Consider the following 21,952-nt stretch of genomic DNA (forward strand, 5'->3'; position numbering starts at 1 on the left):
GGAGAACGTGCAAACTTCGCAGACAGTCACCCGAGGGTGGAATTGAACCCAGGACCCCAGAGCTGTGAGGCAGCAGTGCTAACCACTGAGCCACCGTGTTGCCCAGTCAAGTGTGCCTTCTCTGAGCTGTTTCAAATTCAATTACGTCATCTCATAAAAGAGGAATTTCTTCAGGCAGAAGGTGGTGAATCTGTGGAACTCATTACCACAGAGGGCTGTGGAGGTCAAGTCATTGTCTGTATTTAAGACAGAGAGGTTCTTGATTAGTAAGAAGATCTTGATTAGTAAGAAGATTAGTGGGTGGCACGGTGGCACAGTGGTTAGCACTGCTGCCTCACCGCGCCAGAGACCCGGGTTCATTTCCCGCCTCAGGCGACTGACTGTGTGGAGTTTGCACGTTCTCCCTGTGTTTATGTGGGTTTCCTCCGGGTGCTCCGGTTTCCTCCCACAGTCCAAAGATGTGCAGGTCAGGTGAATTGGCCATGCTAAATTGCCGGTAGTGTTAGGTAAGGGGTAAAGGTAGTGTGATGGGTGGGTTGCGCTTTGGCGGGTCGGTGTGGACTTGTTGGGCTGAAGGGCCTGTTCCACACTGTAATGTAATCTAATTTAAAAGGTTACAGGGAGAAGGCAGGAGAATGGGGTTTGAGAAACATATCAGTCATGATTGAATGGTGAAGCAGAAGGATGGGCCAAATGGGTTAATTCTGCTCCAGTATCTTACAGAGACGAAACCAAACATAATACTCCAGACACAGGCCTGTACTGTTGCACCAAAACCTCCCTTTTTTTATACTTGATTCTCCTTGTAACAAAGGCTACTATTCCATTTGCATTTTCAACACTTACTGCACTTGCAAACCAAATTTTTGTGATCCATGCACCACTTGTTCCTTTTGTGACTGAGTGTCAGATTTTGACAAATTATTTTTTATTAGATTCCCTACAGTGTGGAAACTGGCCCTTCAGCCCAACCAGTCCACACCGACCCTCCGAAGAGTAACCCACCCAGACCCAACTCTGTGCAATTCTCTGGGATGACTTACTGTGTTTAAAACATTGCGTAAATACAAGTTACTATGGTCGCACATTGCTGGAGAACCCTTTCACTAAACTCAGAGCGATTATTCTTTCCCTTTTTCTGTATCCAACAATACATTTCTATCTATGTATCCCAGACTGTGCACTCTCTTTCTATTCCGAAGTATTATATTACTCATGGCCTGAGTATTATTTGGTTTCCTGTAATTAACCTCCCTACTTCTGTCTTATCGATTCTCTTCATAATTTGATATGTTTCTGTAAGATCCTCTCCCCACTCCCCACCCCCACCCCCAAATTCTTCTAAATTCCAATGAGTATAGTCCCAGTCTACTCAATGTCTCCTCATAAACCAACCCCCTCAACTCCGGAATCAACCAAGTGAACCTCCTCTGCACCCCCTCCAAAGCCAGTACATCCTTTCTCGAGTAAGGAGACCAAAACTGTACGCAGTGCTCCGGGCAGTGGCCACACTAGTGTCCAACACAGCTACAGCATAACCTCCATATTTTTAAACTCCATCCAGCTAGCAATGAAGGACAATATGCAAGGTTTTTTGAAGGTTTGTAGCTCAGATTGAGGTTTAGGGTGTAGGTTTGCTCGCTGAGCTGTAGGTTTGATATCCAGATGTTTCATGAAACATCTGGATATCAAACCTACAGCTCAGCGAGCAAACCTACACCCTGAAGGACAATATTCCATTTACTTTCCTAATTACCTGTTGTACCTGCAAACCAACTTTCTGTGATTCATGCACAAGGACACCCAGGTCCCTCTGCACAGCGGTGTGCTGCAATGTTCTTATCTTTGCAAACATAGTGCAGACAACCAGCTAAAGAAAGATCAAATCCATTAATGTTTCAAATTCACCATCAAAAATACAGCATCATCAACTCCGGCCACGGACATATTTTCAAAATCTGCTCAATGCAACAGTTTCTAACTCTTCATGAGTGATGGATCAGAGCAGAACACAACATATTGGCCCGATTCTAGCCCATCAATCCTTCTAGATTATCCTTTCTTCTATGTTCCCTATTCATCCTTTACCTTTGGGCAGTTGTATCCTCGAGGAAGGTGGAACAGATTTTCTTCTTGATCACCTTGGGGATCCAACTCTGTTGAACAGAAATACACCAATATTCACTGGGTTAGTCCCACACTGCGTCCTTCATACAATGAACAGGTACTGTGATGAGACTGGCAGTCAATGTAGTTACAACTGGGATGAGAGAGCAATCTTTTGATAAGGGGCTGATTAAGTTGAATCCATATCCTTTGGAGTTTAGAATAGTGATAAAGTTTATTAGATGTCCTGCTACTAGAGCTGAAGGGCCTCCTTGATTCACTGGAAGTGAATGATGCTGTTACTACGCCCACAGTGGCGAAATGATCAAATCTCTATCACTGCATTGACGTAAGTCATAGAATCCCAACAGTGTGGAAGGAGGCCTGTTTAGCCCATGCTGATTCCCCCAAAGGGCATCCCATCAGATCCACTCCCCTATCCTTGTAACCCTAATTCACCTGACCTGCACATCTTTGGATTGTGGGAGGAAACCGGACCAAACCCACGTAGACAAGGGGACACGGGGAGAACGTGTAAACTCCACACAGTCACCCGAGGTGGGAATCGAATCCCAGTCCCTGGTGCTGTGAGGCCACCACTAAGCCACCATGCCACACCCAACCAGTAATTTGTATTCCTTCTCTTTCAGCCTGGAGATGTTCCAGATGCTGAAATTACTGGATTGTCTGTGCCCCTCGAACGCTGGCTCGAATTTGGTAAAGTCTGAAGAGTTGATGAGAATCGATTTTCAAATGAATATTGATTCTTGATCATCACAGTGTTGTCCAAAGGGAAATCTTGCTGATTTCTTTGTCTCATTTGAGGAATACATTCAGGGGATCCAACATCAATGACCAAAGGACTGATAACCACAAAATTAAGATAATTGGTAAAGATCAAAAATAAAAACGTCACTTAGGCAACTGGTTGTTAAGATTTATGATTGCATTGTCTGCCTTTATTGGTCAGTGCATGAAGTGGAAGAGCTAGGAGATCATGTTGTGGTTCTACAGGACATTGGTTAGATCATTTTTGGAATACTGCATTCAATTCTGATCTCCCTGCTACAGGAAAGTTGTTGTTAAACTAGAAAGAGTTCAGAAAAGATTTACAAAGATTTTGCCAGAGATTGGAGGGTTTCAACTACAGGGAGAGGCTGAACAGGCTGGGACTATTTCCCCTGGAGTGTCGGAGGCTCAGGGGTGACCTTATAGAGGTTTATAAAATCATGAGGGGCATGGATAGGGTAAATAGACAAGGTCTTTTTCCCGGGATAGGGTAGTCCAAAACTAGAGGACATTGGTTTAAGGTGAGAGAGGAAAGATTTAAAAGGGACCTCAGGGCAACTTTTTCACTCAGAGGGTGGTGCGTGTATGGAATGAGGAAGTGGTGGAGGCTGGTACAATTACAACATTTAAAAGGCATCTGGATGGGTATATGAATAGGAAGGGTTCAGAGGGATATGGGCCAAGTGCTGGCAAATGGAATTAGATTAATTTGGGATATCTGGTTGGCAGGGACAGGTTGGACTGAAGGGTCTGTTTCCATGTTGTACATCTCTTTGACTCTCTGACAGAATGATGGATTCAGAAGGCGCTTTCAACAGAGATACATAGAGAGCAAAATATACAGGAGCATGGGGAATGAGTGGGGGTAATGGTAATAATATATTGCCCTTTGAAAGATCTGTCGCAGACCTGTTGGGCCGAAGGACATGCTGCAATGCTGTACTATTCTTTCATTCTCAGGAGAGTCGATCTCATCAAGACATACAAGACTCTGAAGGGGATCGACAGAGTCAACGCTGAGAAACATTTCCCCCATGTCTTAGGGATCTAGAACACGGGGCACAGTCCTAGGATTGAGATGGGAGGGGGGTGATGTTTCTTCACACTGAGGGTTGTGAATCTTTGGAATTCTCTACCTCAAAGGGTTAAGGATACTCCACCATCGGAAATATTGAAGGTTGGGTGAGATGGAATTTTTTTGAGATCGATCTCAGCAACCCATGGATAGGGGGAATAGTTGGCCTGAACACCTAAACTCATCCATGATCACAATGAATGGCAGAGCAGGCTCCATGTCCCAAATGAGCTACTGAGCCACCAATCCTTATCAAATAATTCTTATTATTTCCTAATATTAACAATCCATAAGGCACAACGCAAATTATGATGAAATGATGACACAGTGATATTGTTACCTCTTTCGTATTAAGTTCAAGGTTCAAACCCCTCACCTCAGCAGCGAGCAGAATTTATACTCAATTTTATAAATCTGGAATTAATATCTCACCTTATAATGATTGTTGTGAAACTATTGTCAATTGTTCTGAAAGAACATCTCGTTCACTAATGTCCTTTAACGAATGAAGTCTTATCTGGTCTGGTCTACATGTGACTCCAGACCCACAGCAATGAGATTGACTCTTAACTTGCCTCTGAAATGATTAGATTCCCAACAGTGTGGAAACAGGCCCTTCGGCCCAACAAGTCCACACTGACCCTCCGAAGAGCAACCGACCCAGACCTATTCCCCTCTGACTAATGCACCGAACATTACAGGCAATATAGCATAGCCAATCCACCTGACCTGCACGTCTTTGGATTGTGAGAGGAAATCCACGCAGACATGGGGAGAATGTACAAACTTCACACAGACAGTCACCTGAGGCTGGGATCGAACCCGGGTCCCTGGCACTGTGAGGCTGCAGTGCTAACCACTGAGTCACCATGCCACTCTTAAATGGCCCTAAAAACTCTAGGAATTCCTCTAGGAATTCCCTGGCTGTTCTCTGTCCTAGAGGCATGGCACTCATCCACAGATTCAATCAATAAGCACATCGACCTGGACCCGAAATACCGGCCACTGCAGCAGACAACTGGAACTGACAACCGGAAGTGGCAGAGACAAACCACTACAAATGCCGGAGGAAAGATCACAGAAGTGCTTCACAGGAGGCTCCCAAGCACGGAGGATGTCACCTAGACAGGGGACGAAACGTCTGCAACACAAATTCCCAGCTCGGCGAACAGAACCACAACAACGAGCAGCCGAACTACAAATCTTCTCACAGAATTTCATACACAGCCTCAGCAAATTCCTCAACTGCCTCGAATTGAAATGAATTGCATTAAATTTATTGTCACGTGTACCGAGGCACAGTGAAAAGCATTGTCTTGCGAGCAATACAGGCAGATCACAGAATTAAACAGCATTCTGGGATAGATCCCATCAGGTCCTGGAGACTTGTCTACCTTAATGCTTTTTAAAACACCCAACACCTCCTCTTTAATATTGACATGCCCTAGAATATCAACATAGCCCTCCTGAGACTCACTACCAATGATATGCTTCTTCTTTGTGAATATTGTCACCCACTTCCTCCAGCTCCATACTTAAATTCCCTCCTTTATCCAAGAGGAGAGCTGTTCTCCCAGCTCTTGCTGTTATGTATATATGAAGTGTTTTAGGATTTTCATTAATCCTGTTTGCCAAAGGCATTTCACAGCAGTATGGTTGACTCTTAACTGCCCTCTGGGCAATAAATGTTGGCCTAGCTCGAGACGCCCACATCGCTGATACCTTGCTTGAGTTTTTTCCTGCTATCTGTATATTCTTTAAGGGCTCTGTTATGCATATGCCTCCTTTTCCTTTTTGACTGAGCTCTCAATTTCTCTTGTCATCCAAGGTTCTTGAATCCTTATCCTTCATTTTCACAGGAACATGCTTGTTCTGAACTGTAATTAACTCGCCTTTCAAAGATCCTCACATACCCTCAACCTGAATTGAATTTAATTTGAATTTATTGTCACATGTACTGAGGCACAGTGAAAAGCTTTGTCTTGTGAGCAATACAGGCAGATCACAGAGTTAAGAAGAATAGATAGTAAATAATAGGTAAATAGCAGCAAAAACAAAAACACAGGTACAGGCAAATGTTCAGAGCTTGTCAGTCCATTCAGTATTTTAACAACAGTCGGGTAGAAACTGTTGCAAAACTGACTGGTGTGTGTGTTCAGGCTTCTGCACTTCTCCTCCATGGTAGAGGTTGTAGAAAAACATTGCTAGGGTGGGATGGATCTTTGAGAATGCTGGCGGTCTTTCCTTGACAGCGGGCCTGGTAGATGGATTCTATAGATGGGAGGTTGGGAGGTTTTGCCAGTCTTAATTTCCCACTTCCTGCCTATTTTTATGGTAGCTAGCCTTTTCCCCATTTTAGTACTTTCACCCAAGAACTACTCTTATCCTTATCTATAAGTAACTTAAAACGTAAAGAATTAGGGTCACTATTCCCAAAATGCTCCCTCACTGAAACTTTGATTGCCTATCTGTGCTCAGTCTGCGATACAAGGTCTAATTTGGCCCCTTCCTTAGTTGGACTATTATCATATTGTCTCAAAAAACCATCTTGGACATACCTAATAAATCCACCAACCCCCCCCCCCCCCCCCCCCCCCCCCCACCAAGGTCCCTAGCATTAAGTGAGTCCCAGGTAATGTCGGGGAAGTTAAAATCACCCACCACAACTACCCTGTTGTTTTTATGTTTTTTCATAATCTGCCCACACATATGTTCTTCAACCTTCCATTGGCTGTTAGGAGGTCTGTTGAACAATCCCATTTAAAGTGATTGCACCTTTCCTTGTCCTGAACTGTACCTATAGGGCCTCGCTGGATGAGCCCTCCAATGTGTCCTCCCTCAGTGAAGCTGCAATATTCAATCTGTTCACCCTTTCTTCAGAAGACAAGCTCTTCATCCCTGGAATGAGTCAAGTGAATCTTCTCTGAACTCCTTGTAACAGGGAACAATGGACAATCATGGTCACTCCTTCCTTGTATAAAGGAATGATGGACAATCATATTCAATTCTCATTCAGAAGAGCTCTTTCATTCACTCTTCACTATGCCTATTGACACCAGTGTGTCCGTCAACCAGTTGAATGGCCCGTGCCCAAGGCAACTTTTAAAAATTTACTCATGGGACATGGGCACTTCTGGCGGGGCCAGCATTTATTGCCCATCCCTAATTGCCCAGAGGGCAGTTAAGAGTCAACCATATTGCTGTGGGTCCGGAGTCATATGTCGGCCAGACCAGGTAAGGATGGCAGATTTCCTTCCCTCAAGGGTATTAGTGAAGCAGATGGACCTTTCCTATCAATAATGGTTTCACAGCCATTATTAGACTCTTGATTCCAGGTTTTTATTGAATTCAAATTCCCACCATCTGCCATGGTGGGATTTGGACCCAGGTCCCCAGAACTTTAAGCTGGGTTTCTGGATTAATAGGCGAGTGATAATGCCCCTAGGTCATTTGCCTTCCCCATCCTACTCATGCTTTGAATAAGGGAATGATGCTCATTGCATTCATGAATGCATCTTATCTGGGAGATGCGTTCTGCAAATTAATCGATCACCAGTGTTCATCTTATTATGTCTTAAACCCTGTATGTTTATCCTCTGCTTGGCACAAGTCATGAATCTCCCAACTTCTCCTCCCTGTGGTATCTGCCCTTTCTTGTGTGTGACCTTCTATAAGCTCAGTTAATTAGCAGTACCTGTGACAACGTGCTCAGATTTTGAAAAGTTACATAATGGAATTGCACAAACTTGGCTTCCCCGTAAACGTTTCTTACATCAACCTGCCCCTGGTAGCAACTTTCACATTCAAACCATTTCTTGGTAAAGCCATTTATTCTGAATTCTTCACTTGAGCGGAAGTCTTATATTCATGAGCCCTAGTCTTGAAGTCACAGTGGAAACATTTTCTCAAAGTCTACCCAGTTGGGATCTTCTGTCATTTTAAAGAACTCAATCAAGCCCCACTCTCAGCAATCGCTTTTCTGACAATTATAACCGTTCAGATCGATTATTATTCTTGAAAATTGTTCATGAGCTTTGGGCAGGGCTTCAATTAGCTTTTTTTCATTTCTGGAGATCAGAACTACGCACAGATTCCACGGTATCTTCTTGAAGAAAATAAAAACGGACAAGTATCCGGGAAAGTGAAATAAATCTGAAAGGATATGAAGTGAGGACCAGGAAATGGGACTCAATTACAAAACCCTCTCAGAGAGCAAATACAGCTGCAATGGGCCAAATGGCCTCAAACTGCTATCAAATGTTCTTTGATAAAAAGCTTGTACAATTTGCACATCTAAAATGCATCCTCTTGAAGAGAAATCCCTTCAGAATAAGGGGATTAGTCTTTCGATCCACAATTTAAAACAAAATAAGAGTAAATTGTCTCCAGCCAACCTCCAAAGTTTGCTGATGATTAACACTTAGGCACTAAATCCTTTCACTGCAGCCCTCTCCACCATTTCCAAATGACTTTATCCTTTTGAGGTGACTAATGATTGCAATAAGGTACAATGCAGCCCACGCATGGCAATGTACACACTTATGGCAAACTTGCCCAAACACATAACAGAGTTGTGGAGAAAATCTATCTCCGGACCAATGTTACTGAGAATGGGACAGATATGGTCCAAAACTTTGAACTGCACAAAACATTGTCCAACTTGGTCAAAGTTTATGATTGATTTAGAGCAGGGTGGGGCCTAATGTGTAAAAACACAAATTGCCATCACCAATGCTTTAACTCCAATATAGCTGATCAAACAGGGACTCTGTACTGTGACACTGCAGGAGATAGCTATCTGAATCCATGCAGTTCAGTATGGTTCACCCTCCGATCATGTATATGGGCAACTCATAGGGTGTGCTGCCCTTATGTACCTCGCTGAATCAACAGGAACTCTGAAAATAAGCGTACAGTGAGAAACTCTTATCCTCATGGACCAGAATAAACCCTGTCAGTTTAAAATGGAAGTCTCATCCAGTTACACAGAGAATCCTAACTCTGCTGAACAGACAGCACCTCTGTCCATTTACACAGAGAAACCCTACCCTGCTGAATAATTTGAAATCTTGTTCAGTTACAGAGAGAATCCTCACCTTGCTGAATAAATTGTAATTCCAGATTGATGTTGAAAACAGGAAAGCGTATTGTCACAGCTTTTCACCTTGCACTCTTCAGGATAGATGCAAGAATGCTCAAAGGGAGCAGCAATTCATGCAGCGTGGGAAAAGTCTGCTGATTGGTTGGATGGTCAACTCAATTCTGATTGGGCAAAAGTGAGGACTGCAGATGCTGGAAACCAGAGTTTAGATCAGAGTGGTGCTGGAAAAGCACAACAGGTCAGGCAGCATCCAAGGAGCAGGAAGATCGACGTTACGGGCAAAAGCCCTTCATCAGGAATAGAGGCAGGAAGCCTCCAGGGTGGAGAGATAAATGAGAGGGGTGGAAGGTGAGGCGTTCTTCCTCCAGGCGTCTGGTGGTGAGGGAGCGGCGGTGGAGGAGGCCCAGGACCTGCATGTCCTTGGCAGAGTGGGAGGAGGAGTTGAAATGTTGGGCCATGGGGCGGTGGGGTTGATTGGTGTGGGTGTACCTCAATTCTGATTGGTCAAGAGTTCCCTGTGGATAACACACCCGGGAGCAATTGTTGCCCAAGCTCCTGCTTAATTCAAACAGTCGTGTTTCTTGGACATGTTCTTTTTTCTTATGGGGACAGGCCCTGCAGCTGAATGACTATAGCTTCCAGCAAGACACTGATGAGAGTTGATTCAATTAATAAATATGCCAAATAAAGCTAGTCCCAGTGATGGTGAACTTTAAACTATCATCCATTGATGTAAAAACCCATCAGCTTCACTAACATCTTTTAGGGAAGGAAATCTGCCATCAATGAGATTGATTCTTAACTAACTGCTGAAATGCTAAGGTACTTAGGTCAAGGGAGGCTGGTATAATTGCAACATTTAAGAGGCATTTGGATGGGTATATGAATAGGAAGGGTTTGGAGGGGTATAGGCCGGGTGCTGGCAGGTGGGACTAGATTGGGTTGGGATATCTGGTCGGCATGGACGGGTTGGACCGAAGGGTCTGTTTCCGTGCTGTACATCTCTATGACTCTATGACAAATATCATAGACAACAAATGCTAGTCTTGCCAGCTATATCTATACCTGGGCATAAGCTGTACCCAGTGACTTGATCACTGGCACTGTCTATGGCGGGGAGAAATTTTCCCAGTCTCTAGACACCACCCTCATACAGTTTTTTTCCTTTGTTTCATGTGTTTGACAATGGAAGTTAAATAATGTTTAAGAAAATAGTTCATGATTCATAACTAAGATATATCCTAGTGAGGAAGAGGGATCCTAGGAAGGGTATAAACTAACCAAAGAAGTTAATAATTGTACAAAAGTTAAAACATTCAATGTGGAAAAGATTAGTGGGAAGCCAAAGTTCTGGGAAAGTTTTAAAAACTAACAAATGTGACCAAAACAAAAAAGATCATAAACCTTGAGGATAAATTAACAAGTAATTTTGAAAGGATTGTAATAACTCTATTATATACATGAAAAGGGAGAGAGAGAGAGAGAGACCAAAGTGAACTTAGGTCCTGGGAGCTTGAGGCTGGGGAAATAATGATAGGGGACCAGGAAATGGTAAAGGAGCCCAGTCACCTTATAAATACTCTAGCTGCAAGAGCAGGTCAGAGGCTAGGAATACTGCAGCAAGTGACTCACCTCCTGTCTCCGCAAAGCCCGTCAGGCTTGGGCTGATAAATAGCAAGTAATATTTGTGCTGCACAGGTGCCACTCAATGAACATGAGAGAACCCAACCATGTCCCTTTGACGTTCAATGGCATTCCCATCACTAAATCCCAAACTACCAACATCCTGGGGATTATCATTGACCAGAAACTCAACTGGACTCACCACATAAATACAGTGGCTACAAGAGTAGGTCAGAGACTCGAATTATTGCAGCGAGTAACTCACCCCATATTGTGTCCACCATCTAAAAGGCACAAGTCAGGAGTGTGATGGAATACTCCCCACTTGCCTGGATGGGTGCAGCTCCAACAACACTCAAGAAGCAGCTTGATTGGCACCACATCCACAAACATCCACTCCCTCCACCACTGATCCTCAGCAGCAGCAGTGTGTACCTTCTACACGATGCACTACAGCAACTCACCAAGAATCCTTAGGTAACACCTTCCAAATCCACCTCCACTTCTGTCTAGAAGATCTAGGGCAGCAGATACATGGGAACACCACCCATGCAAGTTCTCCTCCAAGCCACTCACCACCATGACTTGGTTATATATCCCCACTCATTCAGTGTCGCTGGGTTAAAATCCTGGAACTCCTTCCCTAAGGGCATTGTGAGCCAACCTACAGCACATGGACTGCACCTCAACACCAATTTCTCAAGGGTAACTGTGGAATCAGAGAATCCCTGCAGTATGGATTCTTGGAGTTGAGGGGGTTGGCCCATCGAGTGCACACCAAGAGCATCCCACATAATCCCTATAATGCTGCATTTCCCATTGCTAATCCACCTAGCCTACTCATCCCTTCACACTTGGGTAATTTAACATGGCCAATCCCCTGAACCTACATATCATTATTGTGGAGGAAACTGGAGCACCAGGAGGGAACCCACACGGACACAGGGAGAATATGCGAACTGCACACAGACAGTCGCCCGAGTCTAGAATAGAACCCAGGTCCCTAGCGCTGTGAGGCAGCAGCGCTAACCATTGAGCCACTGTTTCAAGGGACGGGGAAAAATGCTGACCCAGCCAGCGATGCCCACCACCCACTAGTGAATTTTTAAAATGTTGAATAAATACTTTGCATCAGTGCTGTGGCCACAGTTATTTTCAAAATATGTTGTTAATGATTCATATCAGGAAAGTGAGTGTATTATTGCCAAGTTCATGGGCGGCACAAAAATAGGTGAGAAGCCAAATGATCAGAATGGTGCCAAAGAGTCTGCAGAGGGCTACAGACCCAACTGAGTGGGCAACAAACTGGCAGATGGAGTATAATGTGGCAAAATGTGAGTTTAACAAAAGAATAAAGGAGCTGAATATTATTTAAATGGGGAACGAAAAACTGCTGCAGACAGGGATTTAGGAATCATTGTATATAATTACGGAATAGGAGAAAGTGAGGACTGCAGATGCTGGAGATCAGAGCTGAAAAATGTGTTGCTGGAAAAGCGCAGCAGGTCAGGCAGCATCAAAGGAACAGGAGAATTGACGTTTCGGGCATAAGCCCTTCATCAGGAATGTTTAATTACGGAACGTCAATCTCCATGTTCAGCAGGTAATAGGGAAGGCACATGGAATGTTGGCCTCTCTCTCAAAGGGAGTGTCATTCAAAAATAAGGAAGTCTTGCTAAAACTGTGCAATGCACGAGTTGTGGTCCCCTGATCTAAGGAAATGGAGGTAATCCAGAGAAGTTTGATTCTGGGTTGCCTCATTGGAGTTTAGAAGCATGAGAGGCGGCCTTATTGAAACATAAAGATTCTAGTGGGTTTGACAGGATAATTGCTGAGAGATTGTTTCCCATTTGTGGGATGTCTAGGACCAAGGGGTATTCTCTCAGAATAAGAAGATGGGGAGGAATTTCTTCTTCCAGACATAGTGAAGCTGTGGGATTCTTTACAACAGAGAGGTGTCAAGGCAGGCTCATTAAGTCTATTCAAGGCTGAGATAGGCAGGTTGAGGATTTTTCAGATTAGTCTTAATTCCAATGGCAGAGCAGTCAAAGGGACTGAATGGTCTACTTCCATTCCTTTGTGTTATGGTTTTATGGACACTTCCTGTCAATCCTGTCCCAATAGGTAAACCCACACATTCCCGGGGAATCACATCTACTTCCCTTCCAATGCTTCTATACCTTTTTTGGTAACAGTCTAAGGGTGCAGAGGAGATTCTCTAGGTTGATTCCGGAGTTGAGGGGATTGGCTCTTGAGGAGAGACTGAGTAGATTGGGACTATACTCATTGGAATTGAGAAGAATGAGGGGGTAGGGTCTTATAGAAACATATCAAATTATGAAGGGAATAAATAAGATCGACATAGAGAGGATGTTTCCACTGGCAGGTGATACCAGGACAAGAGGGCCTAGCCTCACAATCAGGGGGATCAGATTTAGGACTGAATTGAGAAGGAACTTCTTCACCCAGAGGGTTGTGAATCTGTGGAATTCCCTGCCCCGTAAAATGGTTGATGCTATTTCAGGCAATGTTTTTAAAGCTATGATAGTATTTTTTTGAACAGTAAAGGAACTAAGGGTTACATTGAGTAGGTGGGTAAGTGGAGCTGAGGCCACAATCTTGCTGAATGGTGGTGCAGGCTCGAAGGGCCAGACGGCCTACTCCTGCTCCCAGTTCTTACTTCTTTTTATATAGAATCCCTACAATGTGGAAACAGGAGATTTGGCCCAACACATCCACACCAACCCACCAAAGAGTATCCCACCCAGATCTATTCCCCTACCCTACTCTACATTTACCCTGCACTAACCCACCTATGTTACACATCCCTGTACACTATAGGACAATTTAGCATGGCCAGTCCACCCTAGCGTGCACATCTTTGGACTGCGGGATGAAACAAGTGCACCTGGAAAAAACCCGCACAGACACAGGGAGAATGAGTAAGCTCCACACAGACAGTCGCCCGAAGCTAGAACTGAACCCAGGTCCCTGGCACAGTGAGATAGTAGAGCTAACCACTGAGCCACCGTGACATATTCTTACTATGCTCTTATCAATAAGGTATAAGCTACTCAGGATTGAGGTGAGGAGGAATTTTTTCACTCAGAGAGTTGTGAACCTGTGGAATTCTCTCCCACAGGAAGCTGTTGGGGCCAGTTTGTTAGATATATTCAAGAGGGAGCTGGACATGGTCCCTGTGGCTAAAGGGATCAAGGGGTCTGGGAATAAAGGGGGAGTGGGATACTGACATCGCATGATCAGGCATGATCATACAGAATGGTGGTGCAGGCTCGAAGGACCGAATGGTCTACTCCTGCACCTATTTTCTATGCTTCGATAATATTGCAACCAGAACAGTATACAATATTGTAATTGTGGTCTTTCCAACATTGGATAGACATTTAGAATAGCTTCCCCACTTCCAAAATCTATTCTTCTCGGAATAAAACCGAATGTCTTGTTTCCTTTATCTTTCGCACAGCCTTGCTAACCAGGAGTTAGAGATTCACAGCGATTGTTATCTTTATTTTGTGAGATCTTGATGTTAAATGGTCTGCTACACTTGTAGATGAAGAGGATGTAGTGATTGTAACGAGGTCAGCTAGCTGAACCTCATAAAATATTAGTTTGCTGATTGGGGCTGTTAATCTGGTCCAATCAGGGAGCCCTGGCTGACAGATATAAACAGGAGTATCTACATTACAGCCTGGGTGTCTCTGGAAAAGGAGCACGCGGTGGCCACCAACTCCCTTTAGCTGTTCAGGGAGAGGTGGACGCCGCAGGGAGTGGAGTGCATTATTTCCCCCTCCAACTCTATTTTGATTTAATCCCTGCCCTCCCCTTCACTGTTTGATCACACAGCAATACCCTTTGATGTGAAGGGCACAGCTTGTCACTGGCCACTCGGATGTTTCCTTTCTTCCTGGTGGTGGAAAATGAATAAAGATTCAATCACCTTGTGTCTTTCACCGTGTCTCACACCTGCACACACACACCATGGGTGCTGGGGAAAAACTAAGCACTACCGCAGTTAGGCGGTGTGGGGGTAAAAGAAAAAAAAAAATTTTTTTTAAATAAAGAGGAGTATCAGGTCCAGGCAGCGGGGCGTGGAGGGGTTCGTTATGGCTAATTGCCTGCCCTTCTTCTGTGGTTATGTGTGTGCTCGGGTGTCTCTGGAGACGGAGTGCGTGGTGTCTACTAACTTGCTCGAGCCGTTCAGGGAGCGGTGGGCACCGCAGGGAGCAGAGCGTATTATTTCCCCCCTCCAAGTCTATTTTGATTTAATCCCTGCCCTTCCCTTCACTGTTTGATCACACAGCATTGGCTTCTGAGAAGGGCACGGTTTGTCTCTGGCCACTCGAATGTTTCCTTTCTTCCTGGTGGTGGGATATAAATAAAGATTTACACACTTGCTGTTGTTCACTGCGTCTGACACCAACACACACACACACACACACACATGACATGGGTGCTGGGGAAAAAATAAGCACTACCGCAGATAGGTGGTAGTGTGGGGAGAAAAAAGAAAAAAAATCTAGGAGATTTGAAAGCAAAACAACAGGAGTGTCAGAGATGCTAACGCACTGATAGCTATGTTGTGGAGGTGCTGGTGTTGGATCGGGATGGACAGGGTCGGAGGTCACGTGACAGCAGGTTATAGTCCAACAGGTTTATTTGAAATCACAAGCTTTCAGAGCGTTTCTCCTTTGTCAGGTGACCGAAGGAGCAGCGCTCCAAAAGCTTGTGATTTCAAACAAACCTGCTGGACTATAACTTGTGTGACGTCTGACTCTGAATGAGTTGATCTCAGTCTCGGTCTCTCTCTCGGCCTCAGTTTCTCTCTCTATCAGTCTCGGTCTCTCTCTCTCGCTCGGTCTCTCTTTAACACTAAGGCAGTGTTAAAGTCAAGAACTGTTCATGTGTAAATAAAGGGTGACTTGGTGACAGGAACTGTTGTCTGCAGAGTTATTTCAGAGGGGAAGTTCCCCAGCACCCCCAGACAAAAATCCCAATGCTAACCCACTGCAGACAGATCTGCATCTTTGACTTACAATACTGCAGGATGGGCTACCATATGTTGGTTCTCTTTAGCCCCTATTTTGCATTTTGACACATACTTGTAACTATTTATCTACTTCAATGTCCACAGCCATACAACCATTTTCTTATTTTGCATTTTGATTTTACGATATAAATTGAAACCATTTCATAGATTGCGACTACTTGTTTTACTTGAATTGCCATCACAATTCGTTTTTTAATAACCCAATTATTCTTCCATTCGTCTTTCTATCTATCCATCCAGTAACAGCATGTACTGGATTCACAGCATGTACCATTGACGGTAGGGACTCTTTGTGGTGCATGGTAATGTCAGTGCCTCTGTACCTAGGAGGCCTAAGTTCAGGAACTACTTGCTCCAGAGATGTGTGGTAACATCTTCAAACAAGAAAATATCTACCGTCTGGGCTCGACACATTTATTGTGATTTTTTTTTAAATGTTGCTAAAATATTTTCTACACATCATTCAGATTCCTCACTTTGTCGAGAAACCATTATTATGGCCAAGTCATTGACTGCATTTAAGACAGAGATAGATGGGTTCTTGATTCATAAGGAGATCAAACATTAGGTGGAAAACACAGGAAATGAGGTTGAGAAACATGTCAGCCATGATCGAAAGGCATAGCAGACTCGATGGGCCAAATGGCTTAATTCTGCTTCTATATCTTATGGTCTTATATAGTCACCAATAAGTAGCTTTTTAACCTTGTCTCCAGGGAATGGCAATTTTCTGGCCACCTCTAGGGTCCTTCACTGTGGACTGTCCTACACAGAAGCTTTCTCTCACCTGGGATTAGTCATGAGTCTTTGGTTCCTTATCAGGTCACACCCCTTGGACTCACTGGCTCAATGAGTGTGTGAATCCATTTATCACTTGTTTGCCATTCAGGCTAGTATTTGGCCTTCCAAAATGTTGAGTCAGTGAACAAAACAGAAAGGTTTATGTTTAACCTAAAACTCCTTTCCTCTCTGAAAGGAACGCCAACATGAGAAGCTCTGTTTTAAAGGAGTGCTCCACAGTGACACTTTTCCCTTTAAAGGCGATGGGGGGAGAGGGTAGGTCAGCCACAATCATTGTCTTGAGCACTGACCTGTCCTTTTATTAATAAGGTGTCACAGAATCTTTCAGAAGCACTTGACCGGGGTAAAGGGCATCTCAGTTTCATGCCCATCTTGAACAACGTCTCTGGCCAACCGGCACGCCCTCAGTGCTGCACTGGGAACCTCAGTGGGGAGATCAGGCTCATATCTCCAAAGTGGGAGTTGAACTCACAACCTTCGAGCTTATGAAAAACGCATACTTCCCTCGGAGTCACAGCCATCAGAGTGGGGCTGGGGAATGAGAATGGCAATAGGGAAGTCTGTGCCATTCCAGGAGCACCCTCCACAGCTTCACTCTACAATAAGGGGAAACGTCTCCTGACTTACACATTCCTGCTGACCTTAACTTCCTGCCGTCTACTTAGAGACAGCTGTTTGCATCTAATACAAGAAAGGGAATTCAAATAGGCCCTGGTTTAATGCATCTGGTTCAGGAATGTGCCCTGACTAAAGTTGGTGTGTGAACTGAGTCTGCCCAGGGCTGTATGCCATTTTGAAGCACTCAGCGATTGTGGGGAGCTGATGGCCTGGTGGCTTTATCACTGTGCTATTTAATCCAGAGGAGCTGGGGACCTGGGTTCAATCCCACCATGGCAGATAGTAGAATTTGAATTCAATATGAAGAAAAATCTGTAATTAAGAGTCTAATGAAATGATTGTCATAAAAATCCATCTAGTTCACTAATGCCCGTTAGGGGAGGAAATCGGCTATTCTTACCTGGTCTGGCCTACATGTGACTCCAGACCAACAGCAATGCGGTTGACTCTTAATCCCCTCTGGGCAATTAGGATGGCCAGTGAAACACACCCACCCCCCAAATGAGTTAAAAAAAGGACAGGTTTTATGCCCCAGTCAGTCAGGTCGGGGCTCATAGCTGTACCTTTGGAAGGATACTCTGAGAAGGCAGGGGATGGTGACTGAATAGTCCATGTACATAGTCGCTTGGGCAACACGCAGTTGTGGGGTCCACAGCAACAACACTGCATCAACTCAAAGGACGTATCACAGAACGGGCTCAGGCATGGGATTCCTGCACTGTGCCAGCCTCCCAGTGCGCTACTGCCGTGGTGTTAATATACCCTCAAGGGACTGTGCCTCAAACTGCTGTCCATCTCTACCCACCGCGAGACAGGATGTGATGTACAACCAGGTGAGAACCCCCATCCACGAGCAGTCTTCCAGGTTAGACATGTCTAAACTTCCTCCTAGTTACCACTCTCTGCATAACTCTCATCTTCAAATAAGCCCACAACACTGTGTGTTTGCTTTGTGTTGCATTTGTTATGGTTGTGTTCAACCAAAGAACACAACAGGTCCTACCTGAGTGCAGGGATGATATATTCTGCACAGTTGATCTGTTAAATACAGAATAGGACCTACAAGACCTCAAGGATAGAGTTTGTAAGTCAGCATTTAAATGATGTTCCACTCTGGGATCAGTTTAAAACCTACTCTGCATTTTACACCGACAACAATGGAAGAATATAACAGCAGAAACTTTCCACAGAGAACATCCCTTGAGGGAAAACCAGGATTAAACAGGGATAGAGATCTTTTCTAAAGAGTTGCGATGGAAATAGAGTAATTGTCAGATTTGAGTGCTGGCATTTCTCTGCCTGTTGGTTTCAAGCTCAGTCATTCCTGAGCAAGTTGAAACAAACTCCACGGTTTACAGAGAGACTCTTATTTGTATGCTAGCCGTACCTGATCATTCTCCAGTGTGCTATCCATGGTTTCAAGGAGACTGCTCAATGATCTCTTAGTCTGAGGCTTTCTTGAAGAGGGAATGGTCGGTTGTCGCTCACTGACAGAGGTGGCCGTGATTAGTTTGTGTCTGAGTGTAATCACGACTGAGAGAAGCCAGCACTAGCCACACCTGAGCTGTGTTCCAACCTGTCTGACTGTGAGTAACAAATGTACATTTCTGCAAGAGCTGTTCGGCAAACAAGACTGAAATGTGATAAGAGGGTGACAGAGGCCAGAGGCGGGAGGTAACTGGCAGAAGAATGCGAAGCTTCAAGAGCAATAAATATTACGCGGTGAATTTAATCAAACTCAACTTAACATTTATCATGCCCAATGTCAAAATGGAACCTTAATCTCATTGCAGGAGAGCACCTCCGGAAGTATGACTCGACCTTTCTGAATCTGATTTTTTTTTTCTCCCAGCTTTTACGGCAGTGCCCAAAGCCAGTACAAGTGGAAATTCAACTCGTGGTCTTTGTGTGGATGGCTACCTCATGTTTTGTCATTACTGAGGATGCTAGGTGGCGTGGTGGCTCAGTGGTTAGCACTGCTGTCTCACAGTGCCAGGGACCTGGGTTCAATTCCTACCTTGGGTGACTGTCTGTATGGAGTTTGTACATTCTCCCCATGTATGCATGGGTGTGCTCTGGTTTCCTCCTACAGTCCAAAGATGCGTAGGTTAGGTGGATTGGCTGTGGTAAAAGTCCCTTGCAGTGTTATGGGGGCGGGGTGTATTCAGGTTGGATGCTTGTCGGTGTGGGCATGATGGACTGAATGGCCTCCTTCTGCCCTGTAGGGATTCTCTGAGGGCACCAGGTTTTCAGTTCTGTCACTTCCAACCATCTACAGAGCGTTTATTTATTTCCCTCCTTTTCTGTAGCGATTCCCATTCCAAATCTTTGACCGGGTGAGTCTGTGTCTAGGAAGCTAGGAGTTCCAATCTGCTTGGTAGGGCACTGGGGACAGATTGAATGGTAGCCTTTGCATGATAATTGGATCAACACTTGCATTTTGTGGATTTGGTGATGTGTAATACGGTGGACTTGATTAGGGAGCTGAAGGTGAAGGAACCCCTAGGGATCAGTGATCATAACATGACAGAATTCACCCTGCAGTTTGAGAGCAAGAAGCTGGAATCAGATGTAACGGGTATTACCGCTGAGTAAAGGTAACTACAAAAACATGAGGGAGGAGCTGGGCAGAGTTGATTGGAAGGGGAGCCATGCAGGGAAGACAGCGGAGCAGAATAGCAATAGTTTCTGGAGGTAAATTGAGAGGCACAGCAGAAACTCATCCCAAAGAAGAAGGAACAGACTAAGGGAGGATGAGGCAAACATGGCTGACAAGGGAAGTCAGGGACAGCATAAAAGCGAAAGGAAAAGCACACAATGTGGTGAAGCCAGAGGATTGGGAAGCCTTTAAAACCCAGCAGAGTATAACTGACAAAGCAATAATTGGGCAGAAGATGAAATATGAGGGAAAGCCAACTAGTAATATAAAACTAGATTACCAGAGCTTTTTTTGGATATCTAAAAGGTAAGAGAAAGGCAAGAGTGGACTTTGGACTGCTGGAAGATGAGGTTGGAGGAGTAGTAATGGGGAATAAAGAAATGGTGGAGGAACCGAACAGGTACTTTGCATCAGTTCCGACAGAGGAAAACACCCAGCAACATGTCAGATTGTCAAGAGAGTCAGGGGGCAAAGGTGAGTGGAGTGGCCATCGCTAAAGAGAAGGTACTAGGGAAGCTGAAAGGTGTGAAGATGGATAAATCACCCAGACCAGATGGACTACACTCCGGGTTCTGTTGGAGGTAGGTGAGGAGATTGTACAGGCAATGGTGGTGATCTTTCAGGTATCACTGGAGTCAGGGAGGGTCCCGGAAATGTTCCCAATCAAGATCGCGGCTGAGGAGGGCTTTTCACCAGAGCTTTCATCCTCTCTTCCTGCTTCTCTTTCTTTTCTCTCTTCTCCTTTCTTTGGTTCTCACTTTTTTTCTCTTCCTCCCCTTTGAACCCTTTAGCTTTTCAAGCTGACGGGTGGAGGTGGCAATGGCAGCAGCTGCGGGACCTGGATGGTCAGCCATGAAGCTGCAGGTGGTGCCTTCATTGATATCCAGGGTCATACCAGAGCGGCCCTCTGCAGCTTAATGGGGCAACGGAGCGTGGCAATAGCCAGTGCCCTGTGCGGGCTCCGATGGGCGATAGCAGCCGTCGCTCACAAAGCAGCGGTCACAGCTGAAGCCTTGCGAGTGGTGGTGAGGCCTGGCATGCCCGCTGAAGGTCTGCAGTGGCGGTCAGTGGTAAAGGCAGCTGGCGAACACAGGCAGGTCATAGCCCAGCGTTGGAAATCATTCCCAGTGCGGGAAATCATGCCCAGCGCGGGAAATCATGCCCAGTGTGGGAAATCATGCCCAGCGTGGGAAAACATGCACAGTGTGGGAAATTATGCGCAGTGCGGGAAATCATGCCCAGCGCAGGAAATCATGCCCAGCGTGGGAAAACATGCCCAGTGCGGGAAATCATGCTCAGTGTGGGAAATCATGCCCAGTGCGGGAAATCATGCCCAGCGTGGGAAATCATATCCAGTGCGGGAAATCATGTCCAGCACAGGAAATCATGTCCAGTGTGGGAAATCATGTCCAGTGTGGGAAATCATCCCCAGCGCGGGAAGACAGGCCCAGCACGGGAGAGAGCAAGCCCAGTGCGGGAAATCATGTCCAGCGCGTGAAATCATGCCCAGCGCAGGAAGGCATGTCCAGCGCGGGAAAGGATACCAAGCACGGAAAATCATGCCCAGCGCGGGAAATCATGTCCAGAGCGGGAAATCATGTCCAGCGCGGGAAGGCATGTCCAGCGCGGGAAGGCAGGTCCAGTGTGGGAAATCATGTCCAGCATGGGAAATCATGTCTAGCGTGGGAAATCATGTCCAGCGTGGGAAATCATGTCCAGAGCGGGAAATCATGTCCAGCGTGGGAAATCATATCCAGTGCGGGAAATCATGTCCAGTGCAGGAAATCATGTCCAGCGCGTGAAATCATGCCCAGCGCAGGAAGGTATGTCCAGCGCGGGAAAGGATGCCAAGCACGGAAAATCATGCCCAGCGCGGGAAATCATGTCCAGAGCGGGAAATCATGTCCAGCGCGGGAAGGCATGTCCAGCGCGGGAAGGCATGCCCAATGCGGGAAATCATGTCCAGCGTGGGAAATCATGTCCAGAGTGGGAAATCATGTCTAGCATGGGAAATCATGCCCAGCATGGGAAATCATGTCCAGAGCGGGAAATCATGTCCAGCGTGGGAAATCATGTCTAGCATGGGAAATCATGTCCAGCGTGGGAAATCAT

At 45.3% G+C, this 21,952-nt stretch overlaps 1 protein-coding gene across 1 annotated transcript in view; it reads right to left on the minus strand.

The window, feature by feature from the left end:
* Nucleotides 1-18,675, minus strand: part of trpm4a (transient receptor potential cation channel, subfamily M, member 4a) — a 90,055-nt gene extending 71,380 nt beyond the window's left edge. Inside the window, exons 1-2 of the mRNA XM_043679710.1 lie at nt 18,569-18,675; nt 2,089-2,156 (exon numbers count right to left, since the gene is read on the minus strand). Coding sequence (XP_043535645.1) covers nt 2,089-2,156; nt 18,569-18,595 — 95 coding nt within the window. The 5' untranslated portion in view covers nt 18,596-18,675. The remainder of the gene's footprint in view (nt 1-2,088; nt 2,157-18,568) is intronic.
* Nucleotides 18,676-21,952: the final 3,277 nt, after the last annotated feature.

The sequence above is a fragment of the Chiloscyllium plagiosum genome, chromosome 39 (assembly GCF_004010195.1).
Source record: "Chiloscyllium plagiosum isolate BGI_BamShark_2017 chromosome 39, ASM401019v2, whole genome shotgun sequence".
In the NCBI taxonomy this organism is placed as follows: domain Eukaryota; kingdom Metazoa; phylum Chordata; class Chondrichthyes; order Orectolobiformes; family Hemiscylliidae; genus Chiloscyllium; species Chiloscyllium plagiosum.